At 56.7% G+C, this 27,619-nt stretch overlaps 1 protein-coding gene across 2 annotated transcripts in view; it reads right to left on the bottom strand.

Annotated features, from left to right (window-relative positions):
• PAX7 (paired box 7) overlaps nucleotides 1–27,619 on the bottom strand; it is a 102,645-nt gene that overhangs the window by 30,123 nt on the left and 44,903 nt on the right. For both annotated transcript variants that reach the window (XM_061147815.1, XM_061147816.1), the window contains exons 5-7: nucleotides 16,866–17,065; nucleotides 9,149–9,314; nucleotides 7,771–7,973 (exon numbers count right to left, since the gene is read on the bottom strand). In XM_061147815.1, coding sequence (XP_061003798.1) covers nucleotides 7,771–7,973; nucleotides 9,149–9,314; nucleotides 16,866–17,065 — 569 coding nt within the window. The remainder of the gene's footprint in view (nucleotides 1–7,770; nucleotides 7,974–9,148; nucleotides 9,315–16,865; nucleotides 17,066–27,619) is intronic.

Here is a 27,619-nt window from a genome sequence, read left to right as displayed (position 1 = left end):
TGGGCCTGGCTGGAGTCAAGCAGAAGGGGCGCTGGGCTGCGGGGAGGCCTGATTAGCGGAGTGGACACTCCCCACGGCCCCCAGTTGGTACCCCAAACAGGGCTGTGACCAGGGTTGGCAGATCTGTGACTGGTTGGGGGCGGGGGGTCTGGGAGCTGGGCTGTTACTGATGCAGTGAAAGCCAGTTGGGGAGGGCAGATACTGCAAAAGGGCATTTGGCTTTAGGTCCAGGAAAATCTGGCCACAGACTCTCGGTCATTTCCACAAGCTGACCGCTGACCCTACACCATCACCACTGGTCATCGTGAGAAATAGGTGGTGGGGTGACTCAGATGGCTTTCCCCTAATCCTGGGAAAAACCAGTGTCCTTCCAACCGGGGTTGGTCACTCCTTCCTTCCCAGCTCATCCTTCCCCGGGGCCCGGGGGCGGAAGGGGACAGATGGCCTTTCCTGTGCTTTCCACTCCCTGCACCCTGGCGTCCTCTCTTCTCAAGACTGGAAACCAACTCGGGCATTTTCCAGTACTGAGGGGGAGGGGGAGAAAGAAGAGATGGGGGCCAGGACAACAGAGTTGGGAGGTGGGTGGAGAATTCATTAGGCACCTGCTACAAGGCAACCCACTCCAGTATCCTTGCCTGGGAAATCCCGTGGACAGAGGAGCCTGGTGGGCTACAGTCCATGGCGTTGCAAGAATCAGACACAACTTAGCAACTAAGCCACCACCACATGCCAGGCACTGTACTCAGATTCTCCTTTAGTCTTCACAGCACCCCTGGAAAGGTAAGCGTCATCACTCGCATTTTCAGATGATGAAAGGAGGCCCAGAGAGGTTAAGCCAGTGACCCAGGCCCACACAGCAACTTGTAAAGAGGCAGAACCAGAACTCCAACCTGGCTGCTCCCTGGCAGAGGCCGTGAAGTTTCTCTTGCCCCAGGCTTCCCGGGAGAGACCTCCAGGGACAGGGAGAGCCTGGGAGAGACCCTGAGAAGGCGAAGGGAAGGAAGCTGGAGGCAGAGGAGCCGCTGGGAAGGGAGGGGAGGGAAGGGCGGGGCAGGGCCCAGAGGAACGCTCACTCGGCTGGGGTTAAAGCCCCATGTTCCTACAACCCGCTAAGCCGGAGAAATGAATTCTGATCCCTCCAAAACCCAACCTTGGAAAATGTGCGAGAGAAGGGTCTCCTTTCAGGGGAGCGGGAAATCCTTCACACCTCCTCCCGACGCCCCGGTAATGCCAGGATGTCCCCAATCTGCTTTGAGGAATGGAGAGATTAAGAATAATAAAAAAATTGCAATAAAATATGTGTGAAGGAGGGGGTAATTGTGGACAAACGCAGCATTCAAATTCATTTTTCAGCTCTTTTACACACCATTTCAATCTTATTTTCTGCTTGTTAATGAGATCTTGTTGCCTGGGCTAGGCAAAACCTTCCAATATCAGGACGTAATTGCACATAATTTTCTCTCCTACCAGTGATTTGCATCAGTTTTTTAAAAATTCTGGGCTATTTAACACCCCACGGTCCCCCTCCCCGTCTTCCTGCCTACAAATCCCCTACTCCCTCCTCCTTCCCCGTCCCTGGTCCAGCAAGACTCATTTTAAATGCTTGTTATAGACGCAGCGTCGCCAATAAAGGGGGAAAAAAAAACACACAGAGAGAGGAAGTGAGGGGGAGAAAAAGGCAAAAGGGAGTTTCCAGTAGCCACCGCGTGAGGGGCCTGGGCTCAGTTCCCCAGCGCCAAAGGACCACCTTGATCTTATCCCGCCAAGGGTGAGGGGACGGTGACATGCGTGGGTCAGGCCCACGTGCCTGAGACTCCCATCGCCATCACTCACCTCTGTGGCCTTCAGCAAGTCACTCAACCTCTCTGAGCCTGTCTTCCCAAGTTCCAGGGGTCTGCAGTCACTTCCCAGAAGCCAATGGGCTGATAAGGGACATGACACCCGTCGATGATCAGCTCATGGAGTGTCTTTCCTTTGCTGGATCAGGTCCCCTGGAGGCCTCAACGGATGCCAGGAGGGTAGCAGTGGGATTCTACTGTGGAGAGGCATTCAGGAGACTCCACCAATAAAGAACTGGAAGGCTCTGAGCCATGTCCCCGCTGATCTAGGGAGGGGGAAACTGGGCTTTTTGAAGACGCAGACCATGAGCCTGGCCAAGCCATTAACTGCCACTGTGGCCTCAAAACGCAGTTTCCCCATATGGATCACAGGACCAGCCTTCCGGGGCAGACGCGAGAGAGCATAGCGGCTCTAGAGCCAGACTAGTCGGATCCCGGCTCAGCCACCTTTCCAGAACCCACCAAGGGGCCTGGCAGGTGGGAGGGGCTTAACTAGTATCTGTTAGATGGGTGGATGGATGGATGAAAGTTCAAAGTTACTTGCTCAGTCCTGTCTGACTCTTTGTGACCCCATGGACTATAGCCCGCCAGTCTCCTCTGTCCATGGGATCTCCCAGGCCAGAATACTGGAGTGGGTTGCCGTTCCCTTCTCCAGGGGATCTTCCCGACCCAGGGATGGAACCCAGGTCTCCCGCTTTGCAGGCGGATTCTTTACTGTCTGAGCCACCAGGATGATGCTGCATATCTCCTTTTCCTCATCTGTAAACCGAGGTCACCAAGCCCGGCTGGATGAGAGCTGGTGCAACCTTTAGCTCATGCACGGCTGGCCCACGGTCAGCACTTGCTCTGTGGAAGCCGTCAGCGTCTCTCTTACGGGAGACGCAGTGATCACGGCCATGTGATTAACTTCACACTTAGAGACTACTTTTCACTTTTCGTTAGTTCCGTAGGGGGGAGATTGTAAATATGTAAATCCCTTTACAGGTTCCTCCACATTAAGCTCCAGAGAGGAGCCAAAGGCGATGACGCCCGGGGCGGCGTGATGGAGCAGGAGGCGGCATGTTGGCAGAAACGCCTGCTTCCCGGGAGGCGCCCACTGCAGGGGCCATGGGCCCGGGGTCCCAGCTCGGCCGCGACCCCAACGCTGCGATCTGGGTGATTTTCTCCCGCTCTCTGGGCCTCAGTTTCCACTTCCAACTCGGATGAGAAGCTGCCTCTAAGAAAGCCTAGAGAAGAAGGCAGCCCCAGCTGCGGGCTGCTCCCCCAGGACATGGCAGCACAGACCCCGCAGAAGCCCCAGGACAGGGCGGCCTGCCCGTGGCCTCCGGTCCTCGTGACCCTCAAACTAGCAGATCCTTGCTCCTGATTCTTTGCTCAGAAGCTTGGATAGATCAGCACTGATTATGATTCCGTGGCCTGTCTACCCCATCACACTGGGAGCTCTCCAAGACACAGCTGTGGGTATTTCCAGCCCCAGACTGGGGCATCTACAGACAAGGGGCCTCTCTTCCGTCAGACTCTGGGATCTGAGCACAGAGCCCCCGAGTGGCTCCTCAGGGTGGGGGCTGTGTCTCCCTCATCGCACTGGGGGATCCAAGGACCCGAGTGGCCTCTCTCTCTCTGCCTGTCACCCTTGAAAGTGTGTGCCGCTCACAACTCCGAAGCAAGGGCTGGTATGAACCGCTCCAGCCGCAGGAACGGCATCACCCAAAGGGGTGTCACTGAGGGTCCTTTGGTCCTAAGCTATCGGCAGCTGGTTTCTAAGAGCTGCTTCCAAGCAAAGCCAGGGCTTTAACCGACTGACTCCCTAATGCCGCCAGGCTGGGCTCTGCGGGCGGGTGAGGGCCTGGGCCCCGAGGGAACCAAGCCTCAGGGTCATCTACGCCTCTCAGCAGGCTCTTGCCCATATGACTCAGCCCCGCCTGCTGGCCCCTAGCCTGAGGTCCCAGCCTCAGTGTTCTCATCCACGACATGGGCTGAAGGAGCTTTTCTCTCCGCTGAGCTGGATGGACTGAGATGGTTTCCCCTCACTGCCCATCAGTTTCAAAAAGAGAGCAAGGGTGTGCATTTCTGCGAGGCAGGAGGGCACGTGAGTGGGTTGATCTCAGGCTCTAGAAGTGAGGGTTGAACCCAGGCTCTGTCCCTGGAGAAGATCAGTACCGAGGGAACGCCACAGGGCCTCAGGAAGTTTAGCTGTCCCCGCTGAATGTATTCAACGTGTTGGCATTAGACACGCTGCCTGCCGTGCTGTTTGCCGAGGCTTCTTGCCTGTCTGTCCGGTTGCACCGCCAGCCCCGCTAGAGTAGAGAGGTCCATCCCTTACGTTCACTGAGTTACCCCAAGTGCTGAGAACAGTGCCTGGCGTGTGGCAGGCACTCTGTGACCAGGTGTTATATCAGAGCCAAGGACAGGCATAGAGCTGAGGTGGGTACATGACTTCTGCCACGAGATTCGCTGGGAAGACTCTCCGTGGGATCTCTGAGGCTTGAGGTACCCACTGCCCAGGCTGGGTCCGGGACCAGCACCCGGTCCCTGCCCCGGGGAGGAGGCAGGTCCTCCCCGGGCAGCCAGCTGGGTGACGAGCAGGCGCGCAGCAGGGCCCCAGCAGAGCCCGAGCCTCATCCCTTCGGGCTTTTGTAAGCACAAGAGCCGAGGCTCTCTTGGGGGACGGCGGACCTGTGGTCCCGGATGGGGGAGCATGCCCCCACGGCCCAGGTGGGCTCTGTCCTCTCCCCGTCGCCTGGGGGCAGCTACAGAGAAACCCCTCCTGATGGGAACACGAGACAGCACGATGCGCCTGTCTTGGTGGAGAACCCCCGGCCTCCCGCTCCCAGGACCACACAGATGGGCTGGAAGTGTGAAGACGCTCAGACAGCAGAGGACGTGCACAGAGAATCAGAGCTCAGAAAAGCCAGAACGTCCACCTAAGACCCCGACACAGCCCCTCGTACCTTCAGGAAGCGTTTGCAGCGTGACCCCGGCGGCGTCCACACCCGGAAGCGCACCCAGCCTGCCCCGCCCTCCAGCAGCTGCCCACCTCCCGGTCCCCTCTGCCCCTGTCAGACCCCCCATCTGTCTTCACACCTTTGGTGGGAACCTCCGGACGGGTCTCCAAAGTTGCCTCGATCCATCACGCCCCACACAACTGTCCGCCCTGAGGGACGGGGCGGAAGCCGGGGACCTCTCAGAGGAGGGCAGGGACACGGCCAGCTTTGGTCTGGCTGCCCACAGCAGCGGCTCAGGCTCTCCCCTTCCTCCCCTCCTCCCCGCCGACATTTCTGGGCCCAGACAGCACCCAGAACCTCCTTATCCTTTAATCTCAGTGCTGAGCTGCGCTCCCCAAGCTAGGGGCCCCTTACTTTGCTAGTTTCTCCTCTGCCCTGTGATGAAAGTGCTGCTTTCGGGGCTAAAGCTCAGCCCATACTGAGACGGGGGGCGGGGGGCCCTGGGAAGAGCAGCAGAGGGGAGCCAGGTGCCCTGGACACGCGGGTCCGGCCCGGTCAACATGTCCCGTGCCCGCTCTGTGAAGGGCGCTGGAGGGCCCGCTCAGACTCAGCACCCTCTTCAGATTTCCTCTGATTTGTCTTGTATCATGAGGCTGGGCCCGGGCCCCATTCTCAGGTACAGATGTCCTGGGTCTCTGCAGTTATCCCTACCCGGCCGGCTCCGGACCCCATCATGTCTAAACCTGGCTCTGGAAGGTTAGCTTGGCCAGTCAGCCCTCGGCACCAATGAGATGGAGGTGGTGGCCTTGAACCCCAAAGAGGCCACTGAGGCTCCACAGGGAAAACATTCTGGTGGCAGACTGCATCACCTCCACCAAAGGGGGGCCCAAGAGGGCTTGGAGCTTCATCACGGGGAGCTCTGCCTTCAGCTGCTTCCATTCACTGGGCACTCACGACTCTGCGCTAGACCTGGGCTAAGAGCTTTACGTCGGTCATCTCAGTCAGTCTTCTCAACCCTATGATGTACGAGCTAGCAACACCCCCATTTTGTGGATGAGAAAACTGACCTGTGGAGAGGGGAAGGGACCTTGCGTGCGTGCTCTCTACACGTCCGTTTCCCCATCCATGAAATGGGGATGATGCTAGCTCGCACCACACTCAAACGGTGGAGCTGAAACACAGTCAGCCCTCAGGCATGCTCAGTCGCTTCCGACTCTTGGCGACTTCATGGCCGGTAGTTCGCCAGGCTCCTCTGTCCGTGGGATTATCCCAGCAAGAATACTGGAGTTGCCACTTCCTCCAGCAGGGGATCCTCCTGACTCAGGGACTGAACCCATGTCTCCAGCGGCTCTGACATCAGCTGGTGGAAGCTTTACGACTGAGTCACCTGGGAAGCCCCAGTAAGTCCTCAATGACACACATTAGCTGAGGCAAATAGAAACGTCCCTCAAACATGCAGAAAACTAAAGGGTATTAAGCAGGGGAAATATTTTAGGCCAACGGTGGCTTGTTTTTTCTATTCTGGCCAGATAGTAAATATTTTAGGCTTTGCCAGGCCATGTGATCTCTTTGGAAACCACTTGACTCTGCCATCATCAGAGCACAAAAGCAGCCATAAATATGTAAATGAGTGGACATGGCTGTGTTCCAATAAAACTTTATTTACAAAATCAGGTAACTGGATGGGAGTGACTGGTGGGGATGCAGCTGGCCTTCTCTTTGGTCCCTCTTTGTCTTTGGGTAACCGATTTCTCATATTACTATATTGTCCTGGCGATGGTTGTGGGACAAGGGACGGAGAGAACTAATGTCTATTTGGCCCCTATTTTCTGCCAGCTCTATGCTGAGTGCTTTGACCTCTTAGCATGCCGAAGGCAGAGAAGGCCCTTCTTAGGAGGTTAGCAACTCTTTATTTAATCACTCTTGTTTAATGGGGGATACACCAAGGCGCAAAGATGCTCACTAGCCCAACTCCCTGAACAGTGGGGCTGGGGTCCACCCCCCCCAAGCCTCACCTGTCCTTACATCTGTTCAGATAAGTTTGCATCACACGTATTCTCACCACAGACATGAGACAGGTGCCTCAGACGGTGGGAGGCAGGGCAAAATGAGCCTTGGATTTAATTCTTTCCCTGTGGATATCTGAGAGCCTGTTATAGCAACAAAAATGAACTCAACAGTTCTTCCAGTTCGCTCTGATTTCAAGCATCACTGAGTCCTGCCCCCCGGGCTCACCAATAACCGCATCAGCTCTAGCTTGTCTTTCCGGCTTCATCTAAAGATGGTCCCACCACTTCTAACAGCTCCATCAGGCATGGAGTGACTTAATCAGCAGCCAATCACACGTGAGGGAACAGAGTTCCAAGACCCAATGGGAGCAGAGTTCCTGGGCTAGAACCATCCCTCCGCCCCACATCCCCGCCCAATTGATTCTCTCCACCAGTAGGACTTGGTCTTGCCTTTCACCCTCTGGTCACTCCTGGTGACCAAAGGTGGGAGATGGAGCCCAGGATGAGATCTAAGAAGAACTACTGCTTCTAGAACAAAGCCCCAACCGCAGTTCACATCCCCTAGGAAATAGTGCAAGGCTTCCATCCGTGCACTGAAAATGCCTGACTTTTATGGTCTGGACAGTCATGAAGCAGGTGATGGGCCAGTTTAATAAGCTCTGGGTGGTGAGAAGTATGGAAACCTGTGATGGAAACCCTTTCTCTGCAACTGCTCACTGGGTCAACGATGTCTGCGACTTGCAGATGACAAACCCAGGATGAAAGGCTCACAGAACAATGGCAAGTGACGGTGGGAGCGCACCCCCCACCCCGCCTCCCACATAAACCCTTTTGAGTTGACCAACAGCGAGCGACATGGTGGAAACCAGAGACTTCTTCCCCAAGGGAGAGCCACCTGTGTCCCCCCAGAACCCTCGCTGGATGGGCTGGCAAGCCTCTGGCCCCTGGGACCCTGGACAGAGAGGCGGGGACACCTACCTGAGGCGACAGGCCGTTGCTGACGGGGTTCATGTGGTTGGAGGCGGCCGCTGGGCTCATGAAGCTGTCGGAATAGCTGGAGAAGCCGTGGCGGGCTCCGTAGGCAGAGCTGGTGTCCGCGGCTGCGGCCGCCGCGGCCAGGCCCCCCTGGTGCATGGTGGACGGCGGGAGCGGCTGGGGTCGGTGCACGGTGCTGCCCCCATCTGCAGAGAGAGCCAGCAGAGGGCCTCAGCCAGTGGCCTGGCCCCAGAGGGCAAGCGGGGCAGGCACCTCCCATCTGGAAGGCAGGGCCCCAGCCCGCTTCTCCCGACCTCCATCCGGCAGAGTGGGTGCAGGGGGCTGCCTTCTCTCACTACTGGCGATGGGACACCCGGCTTCTGAGCAGGACATCAGCAACTGGCAGGCCTCGACTGATAACCGGTCAACATTCCAGACAACTTCTAGGCACCTACTGCGCACCGGCCCTGTTCTCAGTGATTGCCACATAGTAGGTGCTCAATAAACCTTATCTGGGCTAAAAGTCAGACCTCAGCGAGGAATCCGTCAGTCTGCTCAGGGCTCTTGGGTAACATCTGGTGAGCACCCAAATCACCAGTGCTTTCACAAATCCCAGCTAAGGGTATGAAGCCAGAATGATTCCCATTTTACAGATGAAGAAACTGAGGCTCAACGGGGTCAGGGCCTGCCCTTGAGCAAGGTGATGCGGCTAGGGAGCAGGGGCCAGGGTTTGAATGGCCACTCTGCTCCCAGCCGCTGGGTTGCTCTTCTCTGTCACAGCCTCCCACGTGGTCTTCCAGCAGACGGGACCGCCACCGTGGGCGATGGTTCCGTTTCTCATCTAGAATCACAAAGAGGCCTCTCTCCCCAGCTTCTAGAACTCCAGCCTGCCCGTCCTTTAAGAGGAAGCCATGGGACAGAAGTCAAGCAGTGGGGTTCCTGCTGTGTGCTGGGGGGTGGAGCGGAGGGAGCAGGGAGGGCAGACCCGGGGGCAGGGACCAGGGAGGCGGGGCGGGGGGGCTACCCTCCTCTACCTACAGGGCCCACCACCGTCTCTTCTGAAATTTATAAGACCCAAGAGATTCATGTGACTTCAAAGTTTGAGAAGCTCTGTTAAATGTGTGCATGGAGATGACCTTGCACTATCTTCACCTGGATGAGAAGGAAGAGGCTCTTTTATCTTGACTGTCCACATCAAAGCAGACAAACGGTCGTTAAAAAGCAAGAAAAACAAATAAGCTCTCTCCCCTCCTCCCGCCAAAGAAAACGATTTTTATCCCTTCTTTGTTGAGGAGGGGAGAGGGTGGGGGTTGGGGGGGAGGGGCGATAAGGGGGCGGGCGGAGGGGCGGGGCCGAGACGCGGGAGGCAGCTGTCACTCACCTTGGGAGATGGTGGTAGTGGGGTAGGTGGAGTCCGGCAGCTGGTAGGGGGGCAGCGTGGGCATGCCAGTGGGCGGGAAGCCACCTGGCAGGAGGTGGTTGAACGCTGCCAGCTGGTTGGCTCCTGCCTGCTTACGCCAGCGGGCACGGCGGTTGCTGAACCAGACCTGGGGGACAGAGAGCGGAGCCTGGAGCCCTCAGCCTGGTTTCCGGCAGGGCGCTGAGGCACAGCTAGAACCTGGCCCCTGCGCCATCACCCTGGGTCCAGCCAGTGTCCTCCGAGGGAGGACAGCCTCACCTTCCTGCAGCTCAGGACAGTTTGCAAACACGATCGTGGGCAGGGTCCCATTCTATCCTCATGACCACCCAGGGAGGAAGTCATTGTTATGATCCCCATTTTACAGATGGGTAAACTGAGCCCCGGAGAGGGTGGGGGGCTTGCCCGCGTGACAGGGTGGCCCCGAGTGACTCTCAGCCCAGTGCTCTTTCCCTGCAGCTGCTCCTGCCCAGAAGGAAGTCAGGGGGTGACCATCCTTGTTCACCCACGTTGCACACGCCTCATCTCCTCCAGGAAGCCCCCAAGGAGGAGGCCACACATCCAGAACCCACCTGAATGAGACCCACCTGCCAGACTCAGATGCGAAAGCTAGCTCTGTGTTTGGGGTCTGAGGCTCTGCTTGGCTTACACTGCACAGGCCCCCTGATTTAGGAAAGCCCACCCCCCGACCCCCACCCCAAACACAGGGACGGATCAATAACCTAACGTCTCTGAGTCTCCCTTTCCTCCGAGCCCTGTGCTAGCGCTTCCTATGTCTGTCCATACACAGGCCCAGAGGCCTGCCCTCCTAGTCCCACTGACCCAGGGGGAAACTGAGGCTCACAGAGGTGAAATCACTTGCCCATGGCCACATGGCTAGTCTGTAATGGATGTGAGGTTCAAAGTTCAGTCAGTCTGACTTTCTAGAACCCTCTTGTCTGGATTTGCAGCAAGTTCCCTGAAATGGGCCAGAGAAATACGAGAATGAGTGTGCAAAACAGGGCTCCTGAGAGAAGGTGCTTCTCCACCTTTGGACTTTGCACATGCTGTTCCTCCAACTCAAACACTCTTCCCAGCGCTGGCTCCTTGGCCTGCAGGGCTTGCAGAAATGCCTCCTCCTGTTCCCGCGAGGACTGCCTGCCTCAAAACTACTTTAGGCCAATCTCCATCCTCTTTTCTCAGGAGGCCTCCAGCTGTGAGCTCCCTTACTCAAACAATTATTGTCTATATCTGTTTTTTTGTCTCCCCTCTGACTCTAAGCCCCGCAGGCAGAGGCCAAGCAATCCTGGCCCCCTGCTCACACCTCTGTAGGAATCCTTGTTGAAGGAATGAATGAATGGAAGGCAGAGGTGACTCTGGTGTGTCTTTGCTGGTGCTGCACACCCCCCAAGGCCCAGTGGGGAGTCGTCCCCTTCACGGGTGAAGACCTAGGCCTCCCCTGGCACAGATCACTCGAGACCCCCAAACCTCTGGTCCGTGTCTGCTGACCTGCGGGAGGGGGAGTCTGAACAGGGGTGGAGGGGTGTTTGTGTCCCCTCATAACATGTCTTTTCTCTGAGGGGAGAAACGGAATTCAGTTTTCCGAGCTAGATGTATAGAGCTGCTGGCTCTGACCTGTTTAGGGTTCACAGAGAAGGGAGATTCGGTGGCCAAATAAAGATAAAAAACTGGCTTCCACATAAAATGACGGTCCTGGCTGCTCCCACCTCCCCAGGGCAGCGAGGGCTTCCCCAGGAGCGTCCAGGGTGGATGAACGTGTCTGCCTAAGGCTGCCTGTGAGCTGTTTTCTTTTAAGTCAGCACTTTTCAAAGGGTGGGGCTCCTGCACTCCAAGGTGGAGAGACCTCCCCAGAGGCAAGTGACATGGACGTTAGATAACCTCGAACCACTCCCATCTCTTCCGGGCCTGGGGTGTGTGGAAGAGACCTTCTCAACTGGGGGCTCAACGTCCTTCACGCCTTCCTAACACTCATCAGGGCCTTCCTGGTGGCTCAGCCGGTAAAGAACCCGCCTGCAACGCAGGAGACCCCAGGTCGATTCCTGAGTTGAGAAGATCCCCTGGAGAAAGGAAAGGCTACCACTCCAGTATTCTGGCCTGCAGAATTGCATGGACTGTATAGTCCTTGGAGTCGCAAAGAGTCAGGCACGACTGAGCAACTTGCACACACAACATTCATCAACCTCCCTTTCTAAAGCCCAGGGAGGATGCCCTGGCCGGTGACGCTTTCCTGAAAACCCTTCCCACGTCGTTTCGTATTCCCTGTGTGTGTGTTTCCAGCTGCCGTCCTTCCATGAGAGCGATGCGTGCGTGCGTGCGTGCGTGCTCAGTTGCTCAGTCCTGTCTGGCTCTTTGTGACCCTTGAACTGTAGCCCGCCAGGCTCCTCTGTCCACAGGATTCTCCAAGCAAGAATACTGAAGTGGGGTTGCCATGCCCTTCTCCAGGGGATCTTCCTGACCCAGGGATCGAACCCACATCTCCTGCCTTGGCAAGTGGATTCTTTACCACTGTGCCACCTGGGAGGCCCCTGAGAGTAATATGCATGTTTGTTTTAAAATACACTGATTTTATTTTATCTTTTTTTAAAGTAAATGAAGATCTGGATATGCAAAAGTGGCCCAAATCCTGAAGATGGTGGAGAATGATTTATGTTTGGGACACTCTGCTCTGGTTTCGTTTGTTCAGCGAGGGTCATCTGCAGATAAAGAGGACTCAGCTAAGGCAGAAACGTTCTCCCGCCTTCTCTCCTTGGCCGCCTTGCACCTGCTTTCCTTACTTCCCTCCTTCCCATCTCCGGCAGCTCCCGGGACTCTGCTCTGCATCAGGCAGGACAGCAAGGACAGAGGGTGAACAGGACACGGTCCTAGTCTCAAGCTGTCCTTGGCCTGGCCATGTGACAGACAAATCAAAGGACAGCTGCTCTTCAGTACAGTCAGCTTAGGCGGGCTGGTGTGCGAGGTGCCATGAGGAGGTCTGAGGAGGGGCTTCCAACTCCTCCCAGAATCTAGGAGGACTTCCTGGAGGAGAGGACATGCCTTTTGCTTTCTCTCTCTCTCCTCTTCTTCCTCACTGCCCTATTTCCGTGGGGTTGCCCCCAACCCAGCAGGCATCTCCATCTTCACAAAGTGTAACAGGACACAAGAGTAGGGGCTCTGGAGTCTGATCAGTTGCCTGAATTTGAATCCTGCCTCTGACTCTTAGCTAAGATGGGCAAATTCTCTTATTCCTCTGAGCCTCACTTTCTTTGCTGATAATAGGCTCAGTTTTAAAGAATCCTCCTGCCAATGCAGGAGCCGCAGGAGACCTGGGTTTGATCCCTGGGTTGGGAAGATCCCCTGGAGGAAGGCACAACAACCCACTCCAGTATTCTTGCCTGGAGAATCCCCGTGGACAGAGGAGCCTGGCAGGCTACAGTCCATGGGGTCAGAGTCGGACATGACTGAGGACCGAGGACATGCACAAACGGCAGCCCCTACCTTCTCGGTGGTTCTGGACCTCAAAGGGGTTAACACAGGCCACGTGCCTATTTAGAACAGCATCTCCAACGCTTATTTTGCTGGAAAGCCTCCGACGTCTGAACTGGAAGGGCTCTTAGCCAGTACCGACTGCAAGTTTCCAATTTACAGATGGAGAAAGGGAGGCTCCCGGAGGGACGGTGGTGGACCCAGATCCACCCAGAATCTCTGATCAGGGTTGAGTCCTTTGAAAACAGAGCCTGAGTTTTATTCCTCATTTTTGGTCCTTCTCTCCACATCTTGCCCTGGGAGCAGGACACTGTAGGAAGTGTCTGATGACTGAGTTGAACGTTTCATCCGGCCCTTCTTCCAATGCAGCCCCGAGGAAAAGAGCATGACAGACAGACTCGGGCTTGGGTCCCAGGACAGCCACTTACTACCTCTGTCTTTAGGAAGTTGCTTCTGCTAGGGAAAGGTCAGGTTTCTCATCCGTAAAATGGAGAGACTGACTGTCCCTGCCTCTTAGGATCACGGTAAGGGTGATGAAGATAACACATGTAGGGCGTTGAGTGGTGTGCCCGGCACACGAGAAAGGCATCATGAATGTCATCCAGTGTAATGAAAAGATTCAGTTTAAGTTATTCATTAGCGAGTCCCGCTAGTGCCTCCCAAATGGGATTCTGTTCAGAGCTCCTGCCCGTCCCCAAGCAAATAGCAGGGCTCCAAACTGGGACCAGATGAGCTGTACGCGGCCCTGGTCCCTGAATGCCATTCATCTGGAGGACGGGATGTTCTTCCAAGCCTTGTGGGAGACACCTAGGCTGGCCTTGGGGCCTATCTATCAGCTCTCAGCCTCTGTTTCTAGAAGAAAGACGCAGACTTTGGGATCTTGGAGCTCAGGAAGAAACAGATTTGTTTACCTTCAAGGAATATGTCTGCGAGCTGGGGGTCGGGCCCCCAGCAGTTTAGAAATGAAGACTCCTCCGGGGAAAGGAGACACTGGTCCCCAGCCATGTGTCCTCCTGCCTCACGCTCCTTTCCCGCCCTTCACGGTGGCAGGGCTTCCTGAGGATGGAGATGGGCATCTCCGCCAGACATTGGAGGTACCATACAACCCCACATAATGCCCCGCAGGCTTCCGACGGAGGCTCCTGACTCTCTGCTGGGGGGCAGGGCTGGAGGGGAGGCAGAAGGGGTGCCACACGCGTGACGGAGCCCCGACCTGTGCCTACCGGCTTCCGAGCTGATTTGGACGCCAGCCCTGTATTCAGCAGGGATTTCTGTCTGCTGAGTCCCTGGTGCCTAGAACAGTGCCTGGCACAGAGGAGGTGCCCAATATGACTGCTAGATGAATAAGCCTGGGGTTTCGAGGGTGGCCAGAAATGGAGCTGTTAAGAACAGGTGAACTTTAACAATCACAGCCACTGCTCAGGGCACTTCCTGAGTCTGTGTGTGGGTCTGTTTACATGTTGCCATTTAGTCCTCGGGACGAAGTGGACCCTGTTATCATCGTCTCCGTTTTGCAGAGAAGGAAACCAAGGGCTGAGGGGGTAAGTGGTGGAGCTGGGATTCGCGCTGGGGCATCTGAACCACTCTGGCACCTCCCAGTGCCACTGAAACGAGACGACACAGGATTGTCAGATCCTTGAACTACAGGCTCTCAGAATCAGAGGCCAAGACCTCAACAGCATCCAGCCCTAAAATCCACACAGCGCTCAGGGGGCTTCACGACCCCTGCCGCCCCGTCCACAGCAGGGACCCTCTCACTGGGCTCTCCCATCGCCCGGACATCGCACTTTGGCTCGAACACTTCTGCCGATGGGGATCTCATCACCTCCCAAGGCGGCTTTGACTGTCAGTAAGTCAGGATCCTAGAACTTTAAGGAGGCTTCATGCTCATTTAGTTTGGTCCCTTTATTTATAGATGAGAGATTAAGTCTCAGGAAAGGAAACCGAATCTGTTGAGGGTGATACAGCTGATCAGAGGCAGAAACCAACGGGAACTCAGCCTGTGGCCCTGGTCGCATGTTTCTGTCCCTTCATGTGGGACTTGGGACATTTTCCGGTTGGTCCTGGTCCCCCTCCCCAGCCTCGCTCCAGGGCCTCTCAGAGCAGCCATGTCCTCCAAGCTTTCTCTTCTCCAGGCCAAATGCTCTATTATTCCTGTCTTGATTTGGGGGGTGGGGGCAGTCAGCCTTTGTTCATTCTTTAAAACTCAAAATTTATCGATCCCTTCTTTGCTGGGATCAGGCCAAGTTCTCAGGCCATGAGCCGGGGGAGGGCCAGCCCCGCCCTGGAAGCACTGAGGGTCTGCGAGGGGAGCAGCACGTGGAGGACGGCTGCCTGGGCCCCCTCGCCGGGGTGTGCTGGGCTCTGGCTGCTCCCGCCTGTTCTCAGCCCCCTCCTCACCCTCGGACCTTGAGTGACACTTGTTTCTGAGTCCCCTGGGCCAATAAAAGCACAGCCCTGACAGCCAGGACTTTTCACAAGGAGCGGTCAGGCCCCAAGGTGGCGGGACGCAGCCGCGGCCGCCAGACGTGGGAGTGAGAAAGCGCCCAGGAATGTGCCCAGGAGAACAGCTGCAGGGGGATCAGAGGCGGAGGAGGGAGGCCTGGGCGGGCAGCTCGGGTGTCACCCCGAGGGGAGGGGGCTGGGACGGGCTGAGCTGGCTGCAGCCGCCCATCCGCGCCTCCCCGGGTCTCCCTGCGTGCGGCCCAGGGCCCCCCACTCCAGGAGGGGTGGGGTGGGCAGAGGGAGGCACGCTGGTCCCCGGAGCACTCAAATGCCCGTTTGCTTCTAGCACTTTACTGCTTTCAAATGCCAGGCTCGGCTCTGAGTGCTTTTCTCCTTTCCAGATGGAAAGAACCTGGGCTTGGCATCCACAGGCTGAGTGCCAGGCGCAGCTCAGCCTCCATCGAGCTCTGTACACACATCCCCAATGCTGTATCACTTCTCAGACTCTGTGCCTGTGATGAGTGACCATCCTGGCCTGACAAGGGGGTCTGAGGTTGCCTGGGGTCACGTGGGAGGAGCCCCCCAGCAGAGATGCCCAACAGAAGCTGATCCCTCTCAGATAGGATAGAAGAGCGCCCAGTGAGCAGCTGGGGGCAGCCCCTCGGCAGACTCAACGCCCCATTCACGGAGGGGCCAGGCCAAGATGGGCTCCCACAGGAGCTGCTCATCAGCCTCCCCTTCCTCCTCCGCCCCTCCCGCCCCCCACCCTGACCCAGCCAGGCCCCCAGAGACTCTGACTTACAGAACTACAGACATTGTGCAATCTGATAACTCAGCTCCGGGAGAGGAGGCGGGTCCTTCCCCCATCCCCACGGCAGGCCTCGAACCCCAGACAGACACGGCTCTTTCTGTGCCTCACCTTCCACAGGCCCACCGATCAGGCACCACGCACTTTGCTGTGGATGTCCAGAGGGTGTTCAAAGTCTGCTCACCCTTCCCCGGATGCTTCTAACCGGCCAGGAATATGTGCCCAGGCAGCTTGCATGCTTCCCATAACAGGAAACTCATTACCCATCCTAGGAAGCTAGGTCTGCTCTGGAAAGTTTTTGCCCTGAATCTTTCCTCCCCTCCTCAGAGATTGGGAAGTTTTCCTATTTCCTGAGCTCCCTCTCTTGTGGCTGAACTAATGTCCTTCTTCCCTCCGTCCCTTGCCCTTTCCTCCTCTCCCTTTCTGTCTCTCCCTCCATCCCTCCTTCCGTCATCTTCCTGAAGTTCTTGTTGGCAGGAGGAGGGAGACAGTCCAAGTCCTCACGGCCCCTCCTGGCATCTCTGGGGCTGTCCGAGGATTGGTTAGTCAATCAACTAACATTTGCTGCCCATTTACTCTGTACCAAGTCCTGGGGGCATTACGTGTCTACACAGCCCCTGGACCACTTGCTGAAAAATCCCCACTCCCACTCCGGGGGGACCCCCAGCCCCCCAGGCCCTGGCCACCCCCTCTCCCAATCCTGCTCCCCAGATGACGTGTGTGCTATGGTGCGTGCGTAGTCGCTTGAGTCGTGTCTGACTCTTTGCGACCCCATAGACTGTAACCCGCCAGGCTCCTCTGTCCAGGGGATTCTCCAGGCAAGAATACTGGAGTGGGTTGCCATGGCCTCCTCCAGGGGATCTCCCCCAACCAGGGATGAACCCGCGTCTCCTGCCTCTCCTGGCTGCAGGCGGTTTCTTTCCCACAGAGCCGCCGGGGAGGCCCCTCCAGAGGACGCCCGCTCACCTGCACGCGCGCCTCTGTCAGCTTGGTCCGCTGCGCCAGCTCCTCTCGGGTGTAGATGTCTGGGTAGTGGGTCCTCTCGAAGGCCTTCTCCAGCTCCTCCAGCTGCTCGGCCGTGAACGTGGTCCGACTGCGGCGCTGCTTACGCTTCAGAGGGAGGTCGGGTTCTGACTCCACGTCGGAGCCCTCGTCCAGGCGGTTCCCTACGGCCAGGTGAGAGGGCAGGAGAGGGCGGGGGCCAGTGAGACGGATGGGAGCTGCGTGCCCACCTTCGGGCCCGCACGGCACCGAGGGTCAGAGCCCCTGAGCACTGGAGGGACGTCCCTCACGCGCTGTGTATCAGAGGGAGGCCGGGGCGCGACCTCCCTGCCCCCCACGGGACTGGGTAAGCACTTTGTGGTCCAGCCACATAAAAACAAAACCCTGCAGTTGGGCATTTAGGTTATTACCACTGACGTGAAAGGACGCCCATGACATAGGGCTCAGGGCGTGGTTTCAAGATGAAGCACATTTCTCAAAATTCCTGGAACTGAATTCTCCAAAAGGGGAGAATTTTCCCCATATATTCCCCGTACCTCAATCAACGTGACTTTAAGAAGAAGGCAAGGAACAAACCCGTGTGCAGAGACGAAACCCACTTTTGGAGAAAGCACGCGTCACACATTATGGAACATTACACTCAATAGATAAACAAATGCGAACCTTCAGGGTGACAGAACTTTTGTTTTCTTTTTGAAATTTGTTTACAGTTTAATATTTTTTAAATGACACTATTGCATTTTGGGAAAACAGTGCAGAAACTAAGTAGAAAAAGAAGCCGGAAGAAAGGGAAGGACTGAGAAAGGGGGCAAACGCTTGTGCCCAGGGCTGGCAGTCAGGAAGCTCGGATTCCAGCTTGGTTCTCTTCCAAATGCCCTGAACTTTGACCTTGGGTCTCGGTTTCCCCATTTTTCTCTATGAAAGGTTTAGACTATGTGACTTCCACACCCACACCCTTCCTGGGAAGTTCCAGAATCACTGAGTGATCTTCCAGGTTGGAGGGGGCGACCTCACCTGATGATCTTGGCCATGAGCATGACTCCCACCCCATCACCCCCAGTAATTTCCACCCTGGAGCCTCGGGGTGGGGGAAGGCCTTTGCGTCCTTTGCAGAGAGAGCTCGGGGGCCTGGGGCCGGCTCCCTTCCTGACTCTGAACGGGCTGTCAGGCCAGGCACCTACTCCTATTCTCCGCCTGGGTGAGGAAGGCTGCAGGAAGGGCTAGAGCAAGCTCCTCAACAGGCAGGGCTGAACACACCTTGGGGACTGAACTGACTCTCTGCCCACAAAGCTTGGGCCTCTTGCCCATCCCTGATCTGGCAGCAGGAATGCTAGCGAGGGGCTCGCTGGGGCTCTGAAACCGCACCCTCAGGGGTCCTGGGGGGCCTAGAGGGAGCGGGGGGGAAGGGGGCTGGTGAGAAGAGGAGACCAAGGACGGGAAGAGAGAAAGCAGGCAGAGACCAGCGCCCTCCTCGCCACGCCTTGCGTCACTTTCCTCTCCCCTCCCTTTCCACGGCCGCCTTCGGTGTTCCTGGAAGCGTTCTGTTTCCTCCTTCGCTCTGCCGAGCACTGACGCACGGACTGCGTGCGCCAGCCGTGTGCGGGGAGCTCACCGGAGCCAAGCCTCAGAGCCTCAGGGTTTATGTGCCTGCACCACAGACGGGAGGAACTGAGTCACGGAGAAGTAACTGAAGCGCCGGTCTCCGTGAGGGTCCACAGCCACACTCAGCCCCTGCTCTCCTGTTCCCGTCCTGTCCCTACCCAGTGGCTTCAAAGGTTGGTGACACGAATAGGTCGAGGCCCGTCCCACAAAGGACAACCTTCTCCCAACCCTGAAAACAACAACACACCTAAGGTAGCCTCTCAGATGCCAAGTGAGGGTGAAGGAACAGGACTTCCAGGCTGGGGGAAGAGTGTGTGCAAAGGTCTGCCATGTCATAGCGCACGGTGGGCGATGCTATCGTGGGGCAGCGCCCACGGCTGGCAGGTCTCAGGCAAAGCCCCTTTTCCCCAGACCACCTCTCCTCCATCCTGTTGACACGGCCAACTTCCCAGGGGGAGCTAGTGGTAAAGAACCCGCCTGCCAATGCAGGAGGCATGAGAGACTTGGGTTCGATCCCTGGGTCGGGAAGATCCCCTGGAGGAGGAAATGGCTCCCCACTCCAGTATTCTTGCCTGGAGAACCCATGGACTGAGGAGCCTGGCGGGCTAGAGTCCAGGGAGTCGCGAAGAGACGGACAGGTCTGAAGGGACTTAGCTAACATGGCCACTGGGAAGTCATCCCTGCTTTTCACTGGCCACCGATGATGATGCCACACAGCAGGGAACCAACGGCAAGAGGGACCTGCCTTCACTGCTGCCTGTCTCACCTCTAACGGCAGGGACCTGGGGTGGGTCCAGCCCCCCTCTCCCAGCGGCCCAGCTCCCCGTCACCGATAAGGTGTCACAATGGGCACGGCTGGCATCTGGGGTGCTTTCCCCAGCACGGCTGGGGCTCAGAGCCAAATACAACTAATCCCAAGGATTCATTTCCTGAAACTCACTGCATAGCTTCAGTTTTATGACATTGACAAGGAGAGAGGGCCCTTGGGGCCTCAAAAGGAGGAAGCAGAGGCTGGCAGGAAGGGAGGCCTGCCCACAGACAGGGAATGGGACAACCAGCTCTGTCCTCCAGTGGGGACCTTGGGCTTGGAGCTGAGATGAGGAGCAGGGTTGCCCGGGGCAATGCCTGTCAGCAGAGATTGAACTCAGAGCTGCCAGGTCAGACTGGGGAGGAGATGAGGGCCCCAGCCTGATGGAGGAGGCACAGCCCTGTCCTGGGAGAACCCCTGGCCTGACTAAGTCTCAGTGCAGTTTAGAGCAGTGCTGTCCAACACAACTTCGCTGTGATGATGGAAATGTTCCAGGTCTGCGCCGTTCCATGTAGTCGTATTGGCCACCTGTGGTTCTGAGCGCTTGAAATGTGTCTAGCGCAACTGAAGATCTGAGTTTTTCATGTTGTCTCATTTTCCTGCAAACTTACATCACCACACGGGGCTGGTGGCCACCCAAAGTGACAGCATGTCTTTAGCACCATCGGTCTCTCTTTTTAACAAGGAGAGGACAGAATTCAAGCTCGTTCTGCCCACACTAGTCTCCGGTAGAATTTAATGACCTCGTTGGTTTTTAGGATATTTGTTTGTATGGGTCCCAGCTATTTATGGGCTTCCCAGGGGGCACTAGTGGTAAAGAACCCGCCTGCCACTGCAGGAGACACAAGAGATGCAGGTTCCATCCCTGGGTCGGGAAGATCCCCTGGAGGAGGGCATGGCAACCTGCCCCAGTATTCTTGCCTGGAGAATCCCATGGACAGAGGAGCCTGGCGGGCTATGGTCCATGGAGTCGCGAAGAGTCAGACAGGATTGAAGCGACTTTGCGCGCATGCACCTATTTATAGGACGTGATATGTGTATTCCCTTTAGAAGAAGATCAGTTTCCTTGAATTCAATTTTTAAAGATACTTTTGTATCAAGTAGAATATTCCTTAATAATAGGGGCAGGCTGGAATCAAAGTCATGCTTGCAATCAGCAAATGACCGACCGGGGATAAGTTCAAGGTGCTTCTGATACCAGACCTTGCCCAGCCTCAGAGCCTTGCCATCCAAATGACTTCGGGCTTTCTAGGCGCCTTGTGGAATTCTATGTTTATTTCCCTTCGTCTCCCTGTCCTCCCTACCCCTTATGCAGCACAGATCTGGGAACTCCACGGGCCCAGAGACACCCGGGTGGAGACCTGGACCGTGAAAGGCACAGCAGGCCCCTGCTCTGGGGGCCTGAAGATCTGGGGGCTTCCCTGGAGGTCCAGGGGCTAGGACTCCATGCTTCCCCTGCAGGGGGTGAGGGTTCAATCCCTGGCCAGGGAACTAAGATCCCACACGGCCAAAATAAGTAAATAAAAATAAAAGAAAAAAACAAAAACACAGCCACTTTAAAAATGAGGAAAGCATGGAGGGATAGCACCGGATGCTGGTGGTTGTCATAACAACCTTCTGGATGCTGAGTGGGGAAAGCAAGGCCGGGAGATGCAGAGAGAGCTCTAGAGAGCGGGCTGGGGCCTGTGACTTCAGGCCCTGGGAGGGACCTCCCACCCCTTCTTGGCCCATCCCAGGGGAAGAAGCCCCCTCCCCTGTTAGGTCTGTCTCCTTCTTCCGCGTGCCAGCCTCATGCAGACCTATGAAGCGGGCACTGCTGGCTCTTTTACAGAATGGATGTGGAACCCAAAGGCTCAGTAACTCTAAAGAGGCCACACAACGCGTGAGCCTCGCTCACTCCAGGAGAGGGGTGGGGAGGGAGGACACATCGGGAGGGGGTCTGCAGGGCCCCCGGGGCAGCTCTGGTCTGGTCCAGAGTCCTTCCCTGGGGGGCCTGACATCTGGATTCTGAGGTCTGTCTCCACCCTTGCTGCGCAGCTTTGGACATGCTGCCTCCCCTCTCTGGACCTCCACTGTCTCAGAGGGAAAAATGAGGATAGTGATACATCCTTGCATTCCTCACTGGACTGCATTGAGAACAGAATGAAATAATGACTTTCAGAGGAATCTGGAACCTGTAAAGGGCACAGGAAGGATTACCATTATTATTGCTAATTATTGATGATGATGTCATGACGATGATGATAGAGAATCAGGGGCCACAGGGCTCTGCTGCTCATCCAGCAGAGCCCACAGGGTGAAGTCCTCCCCTGGCGAGCCTTCCTGGGCCCATCCAGGCCAGGCTGGTTTCTCTGCTCACCCTCGGAGCCCTCAAAGCTCCTCGGGAGACAGCAGGCTGGTCTGTGTCTGGTGCTCCAGGTCCCACTGGCCCGAGAGGAGGGACACAGAGAACTCAGATGCTGCCACTTCGCCTTGGTCTCTCCCGTGCTGCCCCGCCCCATCCCCACCCCTGGGAACCCTTGAGCCTCTGAGTTAAATTAATCAGAAGGATTAGGTGGACTTGGCCACAGAGAGGCCCTGCTGGCCGAAGCTGAGTCCTCCATGCACCAAGAGCCTCTGGGTGCCGCCCGGGCCGCCAGCATGGGGAAGGGGACACGTGGGAAGCGTGGGCACGGGCTTGCATCCATTACAGAGGCTGGACGTGGGGGGCGGGCCGCAGGGGAGCCGTCTCCCAGGCAGCTGCGGCTCCTCCTCTCCGGCCCTGAAGCAGCTGTGGATGGAAAGGCCCCACAGCGGGCGGGACAGAGCCTGGGACCGGTCTGGAGGTGACCCCAGGCGAGGAGTACAATGAGGGACCCTCTCTCTGGGTTCCCAGATCCTGTCTCACTTGGGGAGGTGGTGAGTCCAATACAGTCCCTCCCTTGGAGCCCTCCCAATCTTAGGAGGGTGAAACAGCCTCTTTCTTAGGAAACTCCTGATCTGATGGAGGAGGCGTCACCCCTGCACTGGGAACTTCCCAGTCTGATGGAAGGAACACTACTTCCAGATGAGCTGGGGCCAAGACTGTTGTAAAACAGGGAGACAGCTTCATGTAATTTTAGAGAGCCTGAGGACAGAAAAAGAGAGGAGAGGCTTCAACAGGTCTGCTCTGGCCAGAGTCCAGCCCAGGCCGGGCTGATGGAAGTGGCCAGAAAACCCCTGGGGGGGCGGCTCTCTGGTTTGCGACCCCAGCCTCTGCCCCTCCTCCGAAGCTTCCTGGCTTTCGCAGCTGCTGACCGTGAAGGCCTCAGTTATGCCAGTGAGGCCCCACCACCCTCGGGCCTGCCCACACATCCAGATTCATCCCCCCGCTCCCTGTCCAGCTCTCTGCCTCCTAAACGACCCAGCCAGGCTGCTGCATGCCTCCCTGCCTTTGAATTCCAGCCCCCTCTGCTCACAATGCCTCAGCCTTCGTTGGCGCACTCCTGCTCATCCAGCAGAACCCACCTGGCGGGTGCCCCGTCCCCCCGCCCCCGCAAGTCCTTCTGGGTCCATACGGGCCGGGCTGGTTTCACTCGCTTCTCATCCTTGGAGCTCTCAGAGCTCCTCCGGAGACATCAAGCTGGCCTGTTGCTGGGTCTCTTGGTCCCGCTGGACCAGGAGATGGCGGAGTGCAGCAGAGCCTGGGCCTGGCAGCCAGCAGGGGCTCCGTAAACCTTCTTAAATGGATAAGGGTTAGCAGAATGGTCACAGCGTTCCTTTCAGACACTTTAGTCACCACTCTCCCCTTGTACACGCACTCTACAGTTTACAGGCCCTTCCAACGTTCCAACACGATCTCTCCCAACGGAGGGTCAAGCAGGCGGGATTAGCCCCACTTTACAGACGGTGGGTGGAATCTAGGTCACTGAAGCTGGGAAGCCCACCCAGGACTCAGGACTCTCAGCCCAGTGGAAGCCAACTTTGCTATAATTCCCAGGTGACGGAGAATTCCATTTTGGATCATCAAAGCTAAGGCAGCTTCTGCTCCATTCTACCCCCGACCCTCCAACTTTCTCTGTTCCCCATTTGCCAAAGGAAAAGTCTGGAAACAGGATGGTCACAATTTTGGGACCTACCCACCTCTCTCTCAGAAGGCAGGAGGGAACTGACCACCTCCAAGCCAAATATTTTTCATCCCAGATCTGCAGAAGGCAGCAGTGAGACCCTGAGACTTGGGTCCTCATCTCAGCTGCCCCCAACTCAGAGACGCCTTTCCATCCCACTCCTGAGCCCCCCACCCCCACCCCCGCAGCCTCCCAGCCCAACCTTTATTACAGTTTAACATAGGCCGGCCCGGAGCCGCGGCAGAGAAATGAATCACATAATAGTTGATATGCGTTTTAATCAAGTAATTCGGGCAGAGCCGAGAGCCGGCGAGTGCGGGCTGGGTGTCCCTGAATACCAAGCAGGCCTGGGCGCAGGTCTCGGAAAATGGAAAAGTCATTTACAGCTCAGCTGGGGGCCGGCGAGCAGGGGCCGCGGCGGGCGTCCTCCCGGCCCCTCCGCACGAACTGCTCAGCTGTGACCAGCACGTGCTGTGTGTGGCTCCTAGGGTCCCTCTGCGGGGTCCGGACCAGACTGCTCACAAGGGGCCGGGGGACCGGGGAGGGATGGAGAGGCGGGGATCGGACCCCAAGTTACACCTCCCTGGAAGCGACCCCGCCTGTCCACCTCCTCGGCCCAAACTGCTCTGGGGTACCCATCTCAGCAGCACCCAGGCATCCAGACTGCAGACCATCGGGGTCCTTAATGACCCCTTCGCTCTCCCATCACACCTCCCAGGCAGCCAGCCCAGCACCCAAATCGGGAGATTCAGCATCCTTCTTATCTGCAAGCCCACCCCCAGCCCACCCCGGTCCGGGCCCAGAGTCTGTCCATCTCTCCCTGGACTCCCACGGTTGTCTCCTGCTCCAGCAACTGCCAGCTTTGCACAGGCTGTGCCCTCCGCCTGGAGCACCCCCCTCATCCCCCTTCTGGCCCGCCCTTTGCAGCAGGCCACCAAAGAGGGGCATTGGAAAGCACAGGCCCCTGACACAGTTTGCCTGGATTCTGTAGATTTCATGTGTGTAAATATGGACAATAATGGGAATTCCCTCCCGCTGCTCCAAGACCCACTTTCCTTGCTTTGTGGTTTTTCCACAGCGCATATCACAGTCAGATGTGCTAAATGTTCCTTTTCCTTGCCTGTCCCCACCCCCTCCATCATCCTGGCCACCACTCGAGCCCAAGTTCCAAGCAGGCGGGCGTTTTCTCTGCTGAATCCCCAGGACTTGGCATAAAGTGGACACCCGAATACTCGCTGAATGATTGAACGAGTAAGCGAGTGAGTCTGTTGAGGCCATGAGAGAGTGCCAGGGACAAGTGAGTGCTCAGTATGTGGGAGCTGCCATCAGTTTTGGACCACTCCTCCAGGAAGCCTTCCAGACACAACCTCTCCATCTGAGTCTGGAGTGCTTGCTTCCGTGCCCGTGTGGCTGGGGCGCAGCCAAACCGTCCACATGGATTCACTTCAGTCCTGCTCTCCCAGAGGCCTCCCGAGGGGGCTGGAGGCGCTGGTGACGTGGGGATCCAAATAGGTTCTATCTGACTCCAGATCTTAAGCTATTTCTCAGCGACTGACTGACGCCCAGCGTCACTCTGCCAACTCAAGGAGGGGAGGGAGGGGAGGAAAACGTGACAAAACTTTTCCTTCTTTGGGAAGTGTCCATCTAACCCCAGAAGACTACCTTAAAAAAACAAACAAACAAACAAAACCGAACCTTTGGTAGATGATTTGCATTACAAACAGTTGTGTCCATTGGGGTATTCTCTGATTGTGGCTTCTGTGCTCACAGTATACTCCGGTCCCTGGGCACTAGAGGGCGCTCTTCCTACATTCCTGCCAGGAAGGGGCATATCTAGGAAGAAGGAAGTAGTACTGCTAGAAATAGTACTGTGTTGTTGTAGTTCCAGGATTCAGAGCCATGTTTTTTCTCAAGATGGATCCAGAGATCCTGCTGCCCTGAATTGTGAATCACACATTGTGAAGCACAAATCATGTTTGGAGGAGAACACAGTTGGTAAAGGGCCGGAACTGTCTGAGCCAAGGGCACTATGTCAGGGAAGACTTCCTGGAGACACAGTTTAAAAGCAGGTTCACCTGCTTAAGGCAAGAGGTTGAGCTGAAGGCAGGTGCTGGGCAGACAACAGAGCTTGCTCTAACGAGGGGGATTGCCAATGGGGCCTCTTCTCACAGAGTGTGGCCGAGGCTGCAGACCCTGAGGGCAGGTGGGCAGAACAAAAGCTGTGGGGTCAGATGGACCTGGGTTTGAATTCTGGATCTGTCTCCCACAACTATCGATGTTGAATGTGTGATTGACCTTCTAGCTTCATTTTCATCCTTTCTAAAACAGGGGCAGTGATGCGAGTCAGGGAAGAAGGGAAGACAGAAAGCTGTCTGGAGGCTGAGCTCCGGGAGTGTGGGTGACTGAGCTGAGCTGAGCTGACCCATCTCTCCTCTCATTCAGCCAGAAGCCTGGCAGGTGGGCAGCCGGCCCTCTGGGCTCAGCACTCAATGTGCTGTGTGACCTTGAACATGTCACTCGCACCCTTGGAATCTCCATCTCCCCATCCGCCCACTGGGAGAACTGCCACCCACCTGCCCCTCAGGGCGCGGAGGCAGCTGCACAGATGGGAACTTGGAGAAATACCACGGGGCACCCTTGATGCAATGATCATAGCCTGCTCCCCCACTAACTCAGCAAAGTTACTTCACTCCTCTGGGCCACAGTTTCCTCTTCTGCAAAATGAGGGAAATCACAGCATGGACTTCACAGAGTCGTCACACACGAAAATTAGCTGAATTACTGCAAGACAAGGCTTACAACACTGCCATGCATACAGTGAGTGATCGGTATATGCTAGTTATTACTGTTATTGCTATTGCTATCGGTGCCTGGACACAAGGAGAGCTTCATCTGTCTCGGTAGCCCCTGGAGGCAACACATTTGCCCGGAACCAAGCACAAAGGCAAAGAATGCATGAATGAATGAATGAACCAATGAATGAGTGAACGAACAAGTGAATGAATGAATGCCTCTCTGTCATTTCTTCCTTATTCTCCTACGGTGGGGGCTCTGCACAACCACAGTCACACCCACAGACCCCACACCCCATCCGCAGGTGGGGGGGCCCACGGAAAGTAGGGGGTGCAAAGGTCTCGGGTGAGCCGTCCAGCTGGGGCACCAACACTGGCAGGGCTGAAGGGGCCAAGGAGGGCAGCAGGCTCCCAGGAAACTGGCCCAGGGAGGCCGGGGTGAGGCCTCAAAACCAGCCAAGGGGAAACGGCAGCAGCTGGGGCCCCGGTGAGCCAGATGCAGCCACCTCGCGTGGCAGGAGGGAAAGGCAGCCTGGCCACCCGTCCGCGCCCCACAAAGCCGCTGTGAAAGGGCCGTATGCCTGCCGAGCGAAGCTTGCGGCCTTCCTTCCCCCACCTCCCGGGTCCCCTCGCCCCCTCCTCAAAGCTGCCGCCGCTAGAAAGCCATCACAGGAAGTGGGGTGGAAAACGGTTTCAGAGCCTGGTTCCATCCACCAAGCCTCCTGCCTCCAGGCTCAGCCCTGAGAAAGGGCTTAAACCAGGGTTTCATGGAACCCCAAAGACGGGGCTCTGTGACCACACAAAGCCTCCTACAGCAGGAGTATACAGTAAGTGCTCAATATATGTTAGTTATTGTTGTTATTGCATGAAGGCCATAGGAGAACAAACATGAAAAGAGCTGCTCGCGCGTTCTGAGCTCTGTGAGAGTCACGTGGTCCCAGAATAACCCTGAGATGGGCATTTCCACGCGTCCCCTGTTCCAGAGAGAAGGCTCGGGAGCCTTAGAGCACAGCAACGGTGAAACCTGGGCCGCTTGCACCCAAGGCCCTGTCTTCACCATCAAGGTGAGCCTGGCATTCAGGGTCCTCCCTGTCCCAGCCCAAACATGCCTCCCCTGCAGGCTAGGGCCAGGCCTTTGTACCCTGCGGTGGCTTGGGATGCTGTCCCCACGACTTCCTACTGTCTCACTTCCCCCATCCTTCAAGTCTGGACTTAAAGTCCACCTAGTCCAGGAAGCCCTCCATGACTGCCACGCCCTGAGCACCCTCCTGAAACCCCTGTGCCATCTGCCCCCGTGGCACTCTGTCAGCATGGCCCTGACCCCTGCTGAGGTCAGACAATGAAGTTTTAAGCCCTGTGTTCTGTCTCCCAACACGCCTTACCATCCAGTTTGTAAGAGGTTTATTTGAACTGCTTGAGAATGGGGACTAG

Source organism: Dama dama, chromosome 8, assembly GCF_033118175.1.
Source record: "Dama dama isolate Ldn47 chromosome 8, ASM3311817v1, whole genome shotgun sequence".
In the NCBI taxonomy this organism is placed as follows: Eukaryota; Metazoa; Chordata; class Mammalia; order Artiodactyla; family Cervidae; genus Dama; species Dama dama.
This window is presented reverse-complemented; position numbering and strand designations above follow the sequence as displayed.